This window comes from Ictalurus punctatus, chromosome 6, assembly GCF_001660625.3.
Source record: "Ictalurus punctatus breed USDA103 chromosome 6, Coco_2.0, whole genome shotgun sequence".
Taxonomy (NCBI): Eukaryota; Metazoa; Chordata; class Actinopteri; order Siluriformes; family Ictaluridae; genus Ictalurus; species Ictalurus punctatus.
Window position 1 is genome coordinate 32,629,318 of NC_030421.2, and position 13,661 is coordinate 32,642,978.

Here is a 13,661-nt window from a genome sequence, read left to right on the forward strand (position 1 = left end):
TGTTAGAAAGGGCTCAAATATGCAGAAGATGCTGGAAAAGCAAAGAATCTGCAGGACCTGGAGGATTTTTCTGAAGAACAGTGGGCAGATTAACTGCTCAGGACAAACAAGGGACTCATGAACAACTATCACAAAACATAAAAACAGTCGTTGATCATCCAGGTAACGAGACAGTATTAATAATCAAGCGTATGTAAACTTTTGAACAGGGTCATTTTTATAAATTCAGCTATTATCTTGTGGACTATATGTTACGTGAAATAGCTTATTCAGGACAGTGCTAAATAAAAAAAACAACAACAACATGGGATTGTTATGATCCCTTTTATTTTGTTAACAGAATTAAGATTTATCAGATTCTGCAAGGGGTATGCAAACTTTTGGGCAAAACTTATATATATATATATATATATATATATATATATATATATATATATATATATATATACGCGAGTCGGCTCACACATCACTACCAAGACAGATGGAGTATATCTTCCACCTGGTGGTCTGTGGAACTATAAATACGTATGTAAAATGTTTTACTCATGAGGTTGTCCATAATATAACTTCACTCTTCAGTGTATTTTCTCTCTTGGGCGAGGGTCACTAGTACTGGACGGCGTGGACACGCCCCCGGAAGCTCCGCCCCGCCCCCAGACGCCCAGCTCCTCCCCGTCCCTCGCCCACCTTAATCAGAACAGCTCCTGCTGCTCTCTGGAGGAGTTGTCCGTTAAGGCGAGGTCTTTCGTGCAATGCTGCTCTTGTAGCAAGTTTAAAAGTGTTGCTTTTACCTTGTGCATATACAAATGGATTCCGGTGCAGAGAGAGCGGACCCTGGGGATAGCGAACAGGACGAAGAAGAGGATGTATACGAAGTGGAAAGGATTATTGACATGCGAGTGGAAGATGTGAGTGAGTGAGTGAGTGAGTGAGTGAGTGGGAACGACTGTTAGCTTACACGGCTAGTCCCTATCATGCTAGCTGGGATGCCATCTTGTTAGCTGGCGCAGCGGAGCTTTCAACATTGGGAGCGATTAGACCAATGCGCTATGCTTTACAATATTTCTTTTCTTGAGGGGAAAAGTGCTACAATTGTGCGGATAAACGTGCATGAGTCTTAAAGAGGCGGACTTTTTTTTTTCCAGTGGTCAGGAATTGCTAGTCGTTGCTAACACTTGCTTGGGGGAGTTAGCTTAGATGAGGTAAGCTCGGCTAACTTTCCTAGCGTTAGCTGCAGGCTAGCGTCAAGGGTCACTTCATTTGCTGACTGACTTGTCCAGCTATGTAGCAGCAGATTATTATGGAAAGAACTCTGCGGTGGCTATTTTTGGTTCTTTGTCCGTTGTTTGCGTGGTTTAAAATGCGCAGTACTTAAAAACGCAGCTGTTTGTTGTTTTGTTTTTGTTTGTTTTTTGTCAAAAAAATATATATATTATAATAATAATAATAATAATAATAATAACAGACTTTTTTTTTCTTTTTGATTTTGTTTAATTTCTACCAGATTTGAAGTAGTTTAAAAACATAAAGATTTAAACGTCTCCTACTTGGTCAACCCTGTTGATATGAGTGACCTGTGGAGAGGTAACAGTACCACAGCGGTACCGGAAGTAATGATTACTCGACACTTACAGGGTGAAGGTTTGCAACCCTCATCATAAAGCTTTTCCTGTACTGGACATGTTTTCGGCTTGTAAAGCGATGTCCAGGGAGAGGAGAGACGCAGCTGTATGTCTGTTCAGAAAGCAGCACTAATCTAAAGTTAAAGTGCAGCTGTTCTGTTATGTTTGTTTTTCAAATATTACCTTTCATGTAGTGTGTTGTTAGAGCCTGTTTGTGAATGTAAACGCTTCTGCAAGGTTTCAAATCAAAGCGCATGACAGATGGAGTTATTGGTCGCATTTACACTACATGGTTCAAGTGACCCGATTCCTGAAAAAAAAAAAAAAAAAACACATGGATTCCGATATTCTCAGATCCGTTTCAGGCCTCGTTCATATATGTGGGAATAAATCTGATACAAATCGGATACGTGCAAGCGGAGAGATCGGATATTCCCCCGTCAATGCGAGTCGTAGGCAACGCCATTAAAAAAGCGACGGCGGCGAATGACGTCAGCGCAGGTGGACACCAATCGCGAAAACACAACAAGGGCTCTCTTCTTTGTTTTTGTTTTTCTTTCCTCTGCTTTGAGAGGCTGGTGTTTTGATTACTTTTTAAATATGGTGTTGAAAGCAAAATCTTGTCTTAAGTTTTCATCTGCGTCCGTTGCAAATTGCACCGTTTTTACAGCCTACGCTTTTCAGGAAGTGTATGGTGTAAATGGAGGGATCGGATATGGGTCACTTTTAAAAGAAGATGTAAGTGGGTCACCAAAAAAAAAAAAATCTGCTATATTAAACCAATAGGAATTGGGCATCAAGACCTGCAGTGTAAATGCAGCCATTGACTCTCAAAAGAAGGAACCGATTCTGAACCGCTGAAAAGAATCATTAGTAATTCCAGACTTTACTTCCTGTACTAACCTACGTAACTTGGTAACAAAAACCCTGCCTCTCATCTTTATTGGCAGAACTGAAACCTATGGAAGTGGGTGTTTTCCTTTTCCAGTGGTAGACCAATCACAACAGACTGGGACATCTGACCAATCAGAGCAGAGTATGCTCTCTGAAAGGAGGAGTTTAGAATGAATCCTTTAGAGCAGATCATTAAACGAGTCGTTTGTGAGGGGAGGTAATGCTTGCGATTTAAATTATGACAATGTTAAGTGTTTTTTGCCCTCGGATGCATGTAAATCTATTGTATGAGACCTTGAAAACAAAATTGGGCACATTTCAAAACCATAGTAGGTGTGCTTTGAGAGCGCATCCATCAATGCACTTATGGTACATGGATTAACTACCTCACTTTTGTTAAGTGCAACAGGGTTAATCAGCATTTTCAGATAAGTTCTGAACCCCCTCTCATATCTGTGCGTGATCCAGATGTGATATATTTCACATGAGCAGGGGTCTCTGTGTGTGTATGCACAAACCTGAGACACAGTAGAGACCATTTTAGTAGGCTTTCACTGTTTTAAAGTGGCCTGCTGTAATTTTGTCTGCGTGTGTGTGTCTCGTCAACATTTTCCCTTCCTGTCGAGAGAGCCTTTATGAACTGTCTGGCGTTGACGGCTATCGCGTTACAGCTTGACACAATACCACAGACCAGAAGTGCTCTGTTAACTGCTAGCTGATTGGTTAGGCCTGTGCCCTACTTCACAGCAGGTTTTGTTCCTACTTTGGCTGCCATGTTAACATTTGTATGTGTAACTGCATTATGCACTACTGTCTCTGATGATTGGTACAGTGCTTCCAAGTTTAGTAACAGTCATGTGATTGAGGGAGACTGCTTAAGTGTTTTATTCATTCATTTATTTATTTATTTTTAAGTAAGTACCTTGCAATACACTGTACCTTGTTAAGTGTCCTAGAACATTTCAGTTTGGAGAAGAGTGTGAGAGATGAAGAGGAACAGGGAAAGAAAGACTGACGAAAGAGAGAGAGAAAGTTAGAGGAAAAGGAGCAAATTTCAGGTTGGATGGTGGTGTAAGTGAGTGGAGCTAAGAGCGTTTGAGATGCTTCACTTATCACACTCGTGTGTGTGTGTGTGTTTGTTTTGAGCTTCTCTGGATCCTGCTGCATGAACATTAGTGCTTTAGAGCCATGTGATGTACCAGTTGACGTTCACTGGCGGGAAAATCCAGTAGTTTACACACAGTGCTGTTACTAGTCCGTGTACTCTCCTCCCTATTGAATCAGTACCTATTTGCAGGTGTCGATGGGGAGTCATTAGCTCTGAATGTGTGTGTGTGTGTGTGCGCGTGTGGCACAGGTCTGTCTTCCTGCTTTAATCTAAATCAGGCTGCAGACAGAATCACCAAAGCTAGATTAAGAAACATGAATGGCAATTTATTTGCGTTAATGACGTATTGACGTTTAGCTATAGTGTATTGTAAAGTGCCTAAGAACTAATCATCTGTCTGAATAGTAAACGATACCCCTAAATATTTGGTTATTTATTTATTCTTTTGTTTATTTTCCCGATTTATTATAGCGATCACATTACTTCAGTGTCTGTTCGATTATAATCTGATGGCTACTCCAATATGTAAAAAAAAAAAAAAAAGATTCTGCATGGAGAATTACAGCAATTTTATTGCATACCATGTGACGTAGATGGCTGCTTATGCTATCTGCTCTGCTTGTTATCATCGACATCGACCCGGTCATCTCTAAACGAGTCTAGTAACGAAGCAGGAGACAGGCAGTAAGGAGTCCCGAGCCAGTTCAGCCTTTCCCGGGTCGACAGATTGACCGCGGTTACAACTTTGGCGTTCAGTGACTGAGAACACGCACCAACACAGCACACTTACTTTTCGCTTCCCTCATTTATAAGACGTTAATTCCCACAGTCTGTCCCACGTGCGTGTAAGATAAATACGCTTATACAGACAAGCGCGCTGTTCGAGGGAATAGGCCTAACCTGTAAGCGTATCACTTTAATTAGACGGCAGGCGTCGGGGTTGACCTTTGATAATTAAAAGACAAGATTGACTGCTCTTGGGGGCGGCGGGTGTAAGCACTGTGGAAAAGAGTGTAGTGAGATAAAGCGCAGTAAGAGGAAACAGTGGTGCAACTGACAGGGAAGCAGGCCCGCCCTGTCTGATCCAGATGAATGCAGATCTTTGTGTTCAAGCTGTAGCGATTATTCAAGTGCTGCCCAGAAACACAGGCAGACCAGTCGTCCAGTTGGTTACTGTTACTAAGCAACATGGTGAATAATGATCCTCCGTGACATTCGCATTAACGCGTTGTGCAACTTGTTGTGTAGAATTAGAAAATGAAAACTTATGTTGCGATTGTGTGTTTTGTTTGTGATTTTTTTTGAGTTAACAGACTCTGCCTTTTGGGATCTTTTTAGGGAGAGGTGCTATACCGTGTGCGGTGGAAGAACTATTCATCAGACGATGATACCTGGGAACCCAAAGCTCACCTGGAGGACTGTAGCGAAGTGCTGCTGGCCTACGAGAGAACTCTGGCTGAGAGAAAACTTAAGAAAGATGCTAGCATGGTGAGACTTGTCAGAAATTCTCCCACACAGTCTTAAAAAAAAAAAAAAGTAATTGATTTTTTTTTTTTAATGTACATTTTATAAATGAGATAATTGTAAGTTGCCATTGTTTTTTCCCTCAGAAGCTGCCTATGAAGAGCGACTTATTTGACGCAAACTCCGAGAGCGAAAGCGATAAAGATCGACCGAAAGAGTCACCTGGTAAGAAAAAGAAAAAAAAGAAGAAACACGCAGAGGAGTCGGACGACGAGAAGGACAGGAAGAAAAAGAAAAAGAAGGAGAGATTGAAGGAGGACAAGCCGTTGCCTGCTCCCGAGTCTGACGAAGAGGAGGACAGGGTTCCTACACCACCGCCACCACCACCTTCTAAGAAAGAGAAGGCCACAGATATAAAGAAGCGAGCCATCGAAAAGGAAGAGGGCGACGAGGACGAGGACGACGCTCCCGCGAAGAAACACAAAAAAGAAAACAAAGCTAAAGATTTAGGGAAGCAAAAGAGAGACAGTGTTGACGAAAAGAAGAAAAAAAAGGTTAAGTCCGTTAAAAAGAAAGAGATCGAGACCTCGGACGACGAGACGGACAAGAGCGACGCGCCGTCAGAGTTATTCACCGATGACACTTCTTCAACAGGCAACCAGAGTATCACAGCCAAACCTACAACGCCCAAAACCGTCGAGAAGTCCACTCGGAGCGAAAGCGGGAGCGAGCATTCCAAGGCGAAACAGAAGAAGAACAAATCTGACCCGAAGTTGCAAGGTTTCAAAGACTTGGCTCAGGACAAGACCCCCAAGAAGACCGACAGTTCAGCCCTGCTGCTCAAAGAGAGTGGCCTAAATAAGTTGAAGAGCCTGGCTAGCAGTAAGAGCAGCAGCAAGTCATCTCGCAGCGAGGACGAGCCTGACTCCAGTGACACAGCGCCTACGCCAAGAGCGAAAACCAAGCCTAAAGGTCCTGACTCAAGCGCTACTCCTCAAAAGGATTCCTCTGTATCTTCCTCCTCTTCGTCCTCTACGGTCTTAGCTGCTTCCAGCAAGCCGAGAGAAGAGGAGCCGAAGGAAACGAAGGAAGAACCTGGAGAGAAGGGTGCTCCTCCTAATAATCTCTTCGAGAAGTTTTTGCTCAACTGTGAGGCCAAGGATCGTGTGCCTAGGAAATCGGCAACTCACACAACACCGAAGGTACCGGGCAGTTATTTATTTGTTTTGTTTGTTTGTTGACAAGTGTGCTTAGAGACATTGTTTACATGTTGCAGAGTTCAGTCAAGACGGACAAAAAAGTGAAAAAGGAGTCTCCGGTGCAAAAGCCTGAGTTTGACAAAGCTGAAAAAGCAAAGGAGGGTATGTGACCAATTCCTCAAACTTTAACTCGTGCTAAATAATATTAATAATTTTTTTATTATTATTATTTTTTTTTTTTTTTTAATGCTGATGTTTTCTTTTACTGCTTATCTCCAGGCACTACGGCCATAGAGACGGAAGAAAGACAGGAAAAGAGCACACAGGAGTCAGAAAAGAGTGAGCGGTCAAATGAACCCGTGGCCAAGACGAAGGAGGATCTACAGCGTGAACAGAAAGAAGAAGAGCAGAGAAGAAGGAAAGAAAGGCTTGAGGAGGAGGAGAAAAAGAGGAAAGAGAGGCTCGAGGAGTCCCAGAGAGAGCGGAAGGTGAGGATGGAAGAGGCACAGAAAGAGAGACAGAGACTGGCCGAGGAGGCCCGGTTAGATCGGCTGGACAGGAGGCCCGTGATGGAGACTATGGCATCTGCCGAGTCTACCGAAGACTCGAGGTGGAAGGAGAGGAGAAGGAAGAGGCGGGAGGACGGCGAGTCTCGCCTTCTCATCGCCTGCGACGACAATCAGGACTCTCAGGACCCCCTGGAACGCTCGGACAAAACGCCTGGTCTGTATCGACAGGGTCGCATCGACATCTTTATACTCGGGGCGCTCTGTACCCACCTCTGTTGTTCTCTAAAAAAAGTTTCATGCTGAATTGTATTATAATAAAATATAATCACGTAACGCTTTAAAATACAGGGGTTCTGCAGGCCTGTCTCAGTCAGGGGTCAAACTACCTGTTAGGGGCGGACGCTATGTCTGATAAAACATCATATTGGCCGAAACTTTTATTTCATGTGTGCAAAAATACATTACTTAAACTTGAAAACGGGAAATAATAGACTCTAATAATAATAATTCCAGTCAATGATAGTAAATAAAACAGTGGGTGGCCTGGTGGTGCAGCGGGTAGCATTAGCCCCCTCACAGCTCCTGCATCCCTGCTTCAGTCCTGTCTCTGGAGGTTCTGTGCAGGTCCTTACCAAGTCCATGTGGGTTTCCTCCAGGTTCCTCCCACTTCCCGAAACATACACTACCGGTCAAAAGTTTGTGGACGCACGACTGAAATGTTTCTCATGATCTTAAAAAGCTTTTGATCTGAAGGTGTGTGATTAAATGTTTGAAATCGGTGTCGTAGACAAAAATATAATCGTGCCGACGTGTTAATTTCTTTCATTAGAAACATTTTATTTACAAATATATATATTTTTTTAAACGACGACTCTGAGTGAAATATTCCGAAAAGCAGCGACAGGAGTCCAGCGAACTCCTTTTAATACTGTTTAAAAAGCATCTCGGGGAAATTCCTCAAGAAATCGAGTGAGAAAACGCCAAGAATACATTTCTGGAAATTCTAGGCAGAAAGGGCGTCGACTTCGAAGATGCTAAAATATAAAATTATTTTGATGTATTTTGGATTTTTTTTTTTTTTTTTTTAAATCGCAACATAATTCCCATAGTTCAGTTTGTGTTACTCCAGAATTTTGATGACTTTATTATTATTCTAAAACGTGGAAAATAAATAAATAAATAAAGAGTGTGTCTAAACTTTTGAGCAGTAGTGTATATTCTGGATTGTTACGTTTCGACTCGGTTCCACTGACCATTCTACGGAATACTCTGTAATATCTTCTCGTGTATGAAATTGCCGTTGTAGGCTGACCGATTTCAAATCGAACCTTAGTTTGTGTGAGCACTCTGGTGCTGCACAGCACATTGTAAATGCCGTGAGCGTCTGTCCCGAGGAGCCATCGTGTAGCAGCTGTACTAAAATGCCTTTGTGGCTTTGTGTAACAGACAGGGGCCCGCCTTCTCTCAACCTGGGAGTTGAGCTGAAGCTGGACTGGATGACACTGGAAGACTTTCAGAAACACTTAAACGGAGAGGATGAGAATCTCTCTCCACTAGCCTTAACTCCCAGTGAGTTTTACACACACACACACACACACACACTCATAACAGTAATCAGATAAATAATAATAATAATAATAACAGATAAAGATTTGAATTCCTTTGTCAACACCTTTTACTCTGTTTCTTTTGTTTTCAAACACAGCTGAATTGCGGGATGCCGTAAAAAACGGGAATTATATGGCCGTTAAACGTGCACTCAGTTCCAAAGAGGACTATAATCTGGACCAGGAGGTAAGACGTATACAGTTTTCACGGGGATAATAAATAAAGAATGAGTGTGTCTAAACGTTTTGACCGGTAGTGTGTTTTCGACGAGTGGAATTTTGTAGATGAGTGTAAATTAGTGTCGTATGGTTTTTTTTTTTTTTTTTTTTTTTTTTTTTTTTGTTTTTTTTTAAGTGGACAACTTTGTAAATAAGCATTTTGTCTATAATCACTGAAAAAACACTGCTGACTTTCAGTACCAAGTGACAAGTTCCTATTTTCACGTCAAAGTGCGTTTCATGAGCTTGTGAGATGAAGCCATACTGAAAAGCTGTCTCGCTGTATCGTGTTCGGGTTGTCTCGACCGTCTTTTATGTTATGTCAGCATCTGGCCTGTAGTATCATTGCTAGCCTCTATCTTTTTTGAAAAATAATAATCTTTTAGATAACTGATTTATATTTTGTGGTTTCCTTTTTGGGTGTCTCTGCACATGTGTGTGCCCACTCTGTCCTTCGCAGGACTCCAGCGGTATGTCCCTGTCCATGCTGGCTGCCGCAGGCGGACAGGACGACATCCTCCGGCTGCTGATTAAGAGAGGAGTGAAGGTTAACGGGCGGCAGAGGAACGGCACCACGGCCCTTATGCACGCTGCCGAGAAGGTAATTATTGCTTTGCTGCTAAAACCGTTCTGCACCTGTTCTGCAGCTGTTCTGCTGCTTTACACTCAACACAGGAGACATCTGTTCATGTCTCTCACTAATGTCTTAGTCATACAGGGTAGAAAGAAGGTCTGCAATAACCTCGTTATCTCTCTCTCCAGAATTTCCTCACCACTGTGGCCGTTCTTCTCGAGGCAGGATCCTGTCTAAACGCTCAGACACTGGGTGGAGAGACAGCTCTTATGAAGGTAACGATGGGGGAAAGAGCCAGGGAGACTCCTTCCCTCATTTGGGGAGTGCTGATAAACGGATTGTTTTCCTTTTGGGTATTTTTAGACCTCGGTCCTCCAACTTTTATCAATCAGTAGATTCATGTTTATCATTGTTGGCCTTATTAGGCATGTAGGAGAGGAAACGCAGATGTAGTGCGCCTCCTACTGGAGTACGGAGCTGACTGCAACATCCTCTCCAAGCACAAGACAACAGCCTTGCACTTTGCCAAGCTCAGCAACAACATGATGGTGTATGACCTCATCAAAGACCACATCCAGACGTGAGTTTTAAAATCAATGACGGATGAACAACAAAAAAAAAAAGAATGATGCATAGATTTCACACAACCTAAAACCTGAGATTTACATCAGTGAACATCTTTTGAATGTAATTCCAAGGTTGTCGACAGTGGCAGAGGAGACAATCAGAGCGTATTTTGAGACGCGTTTGGCTCTGCTCGAGCCCGTGTTTCCTCTGGCCTGCCATCGCCTGTGCGAGGGACCAGACTTCTCACTGGAATTCAGTTACAAACCCCCACAGCACACACCTGGAGAGGGTAAGACTCCGAAATCAAAGGAATGGCAATACCATAAGCGGTATTCAGTCCCTGCAGGATTTTTTGCGAACGCGGAAATGAATCAGGCAAACGCTGCAATATTCAGCGGAGCTTGCGATTTGGGTCGAGACACGTCATGTGACGTCATCGCAACACACGTTCAGACAAAGCTCTCTTCAGTTCACACGCATCGAGCACGAGTACCGCTAAAAGGTCTCATTCATCAACAAAACATCACTGCAAAAAATAGCACAAAAAAACTCCGCAAATCGCATCGCAAATTTTGAAAATCAAAATTGAATTGCAACAATCGCAATCAACCTCTGGAAATCCTGTACAGACTGTATATTAGCGCTGAGGCAGGTAGTGAAAATATTGTTTCTTGTCAGGATCTGGTATCCTTCTCTTCATCTTCCATGCTAACTTCATGACCGAGATCACAGCCAGGCTCTGTGGGCCCTGTAGCGTCCATGCTGTCATCCTTAACGACAAGTTCCAGCTGCCTATCTTCCTCGTAAGTCACTTTTCACAATTTTTTTTTATTTTTATATGTGTGTGTGTATATATATGTATATATATATATATATATATATATATATATATATATATATATATATATATATATATAAAGAAATCGCTGTAAATATCTACAACCCATCTGATTGTGTTCTACCCTCGACAGGATAGCCACTTTATTTATTCCTTCAGCCCTGTTCAAGGAGCCAATAAACTCTTTATTCGCCTAGCCGAGTCACCCACAGCTAAGGTGAGGGTCGTTTACAGAAGTGCCAGACACTCAAACATGCAGAGAACCTCTTCACGTGAACGATTTTAATCCGAGACTGCATCTTAATGTATCTCCACAGGTTAAACTTCTCATCGGTGCATATAGAGTCCAGCTACAGTGATGTCCAGTCTTCGCTTCAAGGTCAAAGTTCAGCAGAGAATTTTTATCACACTAAGAGCCGAGAAGAAGAAGAGATGGTTCCTGTTCAGTTTAATGGCTTTGAAATGGCGGCCTAAATACACAAGCCAGTCTTTCATAGCGGACGTCGGATACACGTTCGTCGACGTGTTTTCGGAGTTTTACAGGATTTCTTTTTGTTGGGTTTTTTTTTTTGTTTTTTGTTTTTTTTTGGTCAGGCTATACTTCCAGACAAATTCAAAACAAGCGGGAGGGATCGGCATTTGTAAAGGCTCATTTGTAAATCATGTTTGTAAAGGTTTTTCTTGTTTTAAATACAGTAATTTATCACTCCAGGTTTACCCATAGTTATTTTACGTTGTTTTCTCATCACCGTGTACTTGCCTTGTGCATGTGTGTCTGAAAGAGTGTTAGTGTGTGAAATAGAGAGCAGATGTCCGTTGTTCTTGCTACTAGGTTTTTTTTTGTTTTGTTTTTTTTTGGTGGGACCAAGATATGACACTTGACCTTTTAAACACCGGAGTTAATTTCCTTCCCGTCACTGTCCCGTTCGGTGGTTTTTACACCGAACCTCGACCTCTGGGGCAAACTGTGAGAGTAGGATCATTAGTGTAGAAAATGTACTATGTCTATCAATCTTGGGTTTGTTCAACAGTACAGGGGAAGTATTATCGAAGCATATGTGTGTATCAGGGATGCCTGTTTGTTTTAAGGGCTAGTATCTGCTCAGAGGCTGGAGGAACCATGTCTGATGATGCCTTTTGTTAAGGATTGAACGATCTTGCCTCCATCCCATCTCCATCAGGCTTGTAACGAACCTTTTGTATTAAGTGATGAATTTTTTTTTTTTTTCCTCTCCTTTCCTTTTCTAACCCCCAAGGTGTATGTGGTTAGCTTTTTAAACACTGCTGACCTTTTAGTCGGGTTATACGACTAGTTACGATAAAGGCCGAAGTGATCGGTGAGAACATGATCTATCGGCAGAGATAATTGTCACGTGATTTAATAATTGAATGAATTGTCACATGATAAATTTATATTAAGATCAAGATTAGACTGGATCATACTTGGAATTTGCAACCAGGATTGAGTTACTATACTAGAGATTCTTCTGGAAACAGTGTGCCGGACAACATGGGTTTTCATTTATTTCCCCCTGACTGTTAACTTCAAGACATGGTTTTTGTTTGCTAACCTTCCTGTGTGATAAATGGAAGAGTGAGAGAATGCACACAGCTTGACTTCCTGTTCAAATAAACTGTACATATGTTTCCATAACATTTGAAAAAGGAAAATTTGTTCAATTTCACAATTTAAAGTTTTGTTTAAAGGTTGTATCATCATTGCGTGATGCTGCTGATGAGTTACTTTGATTTATATGGATGATTTGCTGCTTTTCCTGAATTATAACTATTATATATGTATGATTTTTATCATCTTAAATCCTGTTGAATTTGTCATGTTTTCATACAGGTTTAACCCGTGGAAATCTACGATAACGGTTCTGGAATCCGTGTAAGCAAATAGTGTTGGCTCTTGAGTAAAATTGATCACACGACATGTCTCGGACTGAAGAAAACCAGGTTTGATAGTCCATTTAACGTTAACGTTGATCATGTGCTAGTTATACCTTCAGCTTTCAATTCAGCAAATCTTCTCTCTCGTGAAGCCTTACATGGAAAATCCACATGGGGTTTGAAAGACAAATATAAAAAAATCCCATCCGATAAACAATGCAAGTACACAAGGTAAGATTTTACATTTTTTGAAGGAAAGAGGGCCATCGTGAACCTATAATCAGTTATTTTCTCGTTACCGCCAGAGATTCACCGGTCCTCCAGGCTTGTATAGAATCTAGCAAATCACCTAATACGTTAATAATATTTGGCTACTCGATCCACTTTCTCAGGTCTGTGCAATACAGGAAAAAAATGACAGCCACTTGCTATTCCCTCCCTTAAATATTACTGGATTCTAGGTATCGTTATAAGTGGAGGATTTTTTTTTTTCTTTTTTTTTTTTGGGGTGTGATTGTTACAATTTAGTGTTTAGCTTTAAATATAATTGATCACAGAAATGTCTCTTACACCAAGTAATACACAAACAAAGTGAAGGATGTGCCATCATCCAGAGGCATAAGATGAGTTCATTCAATAGCCTCATAAATAACCATTAGAGCATAAGAGAGTGGGGGAGAACAGGTAAATAAATATTCCCAATAGAAACCTGTGATCGGGGATTCCTAAATGCGAAGGACATCCAACAGAATTCAAATGGCGGCTGTATTTTAGAAAAATGGCACAAATGTACATGGGTGTCAGTTCTGATTAATACAATCAGTGCTGACTTTTATTCCCTCTGAAGATATAGGCAGATAGTGAACACCCAACCATGTACATTCGTACCCAGAAAGTCTTTACAATAACAGATCACTTGTTTTCTATGATTTAAATGAGAGACTGTAAGCTCCTCCTAGTGCAAGAGTTCCCAAACTTTTCCAGGGCAAGGCCCCCCAAACAGTGTTAAAATTTGAGGTTCCCCTTTTGCAAGATGTCTTTGAAATACATTAAAAATACAGACTTCTGAATATATCCCCCTTTTTTTGTATTAATAATGACATCTTACATCTTTACATTACATTAGGAATTGATTGTGTGTGTGTGGTTGTCTGAGAGTGAGAAAGA

At 41.5% G+C, this 13,661-nt stretch overlaps 1 protein-coding gene across 2 annotated transcripts; it reads left to right on the plus strand.

Annotated features, from left to right (window-relative positions):
• The first annotated feature begins 687 nt into the window (after positions 1 to 687).
• Positions 688 to 12,255, plus strand: mphosph8 (M-phase phosphoprotein 8). Of its 2 annotated transcripts, none has more exons than XM_017470569.3 (14): positions 688 to 908; positions 4,963 to 5,112; positions 5,238 to 6,290; positions 6,365 to 6,449; positions 6,567 to 7,010; positions 8,243 to 8,365; positions 8,502 to 8,590; positions 9,083 to 9,223; positions 9,385 to 9,471; positions 9,622 to 9,776; positions 9,895 to 10,052; positions 10,442 to 10,566; positions 10,735 to 10,818; positions 10,919 to 12,255. In XM_017470569.3, exons 1-14 carry the CDS (start codon positions 807 to 809, stop codon positions 10,958 to 10,960), a joined length of 2,838 nt encoding a protein of 945 aa, XP_017326058.1. In that variant the 5' UTR covers positions 688 to 806; the 3' UTR covers positions 10,961 to 12,255. The 2 variants fall into 2 exon arrangements, with proteins under 2 accessions (XP_017326058.1, XP_017326057.1); XM_017470568.3 differs by having other exon boundaries at positions 689 to 908; positions 5,235 to 6,290.
• Positions 12,256 to 13,661: the final 1,406 nt, after the last annotated feature.

Coding starts and splice junctions, on each gene's coding strand:
- mphosph8 (XM_017470568.3), top strand. CDS start 807: ATGGATTCCGGTGCAGAGAGAGCGGACCCTGGGGATAGCGAACAGGAC. Junction 6,291..6,364: donor CAACTCACACAACACCGAAG/GTACCGGGCAGT, acceptor TACATGTTGCAG/AGTTCAGTCAAGACGGACAA. Junction 8,366..8,501: donor TCCACTAGCCTTAACTCCCA/GTGAGTTTTACA, acceptor TTTCAAACACAG/CTGAATTGCGGGATGCCGTA.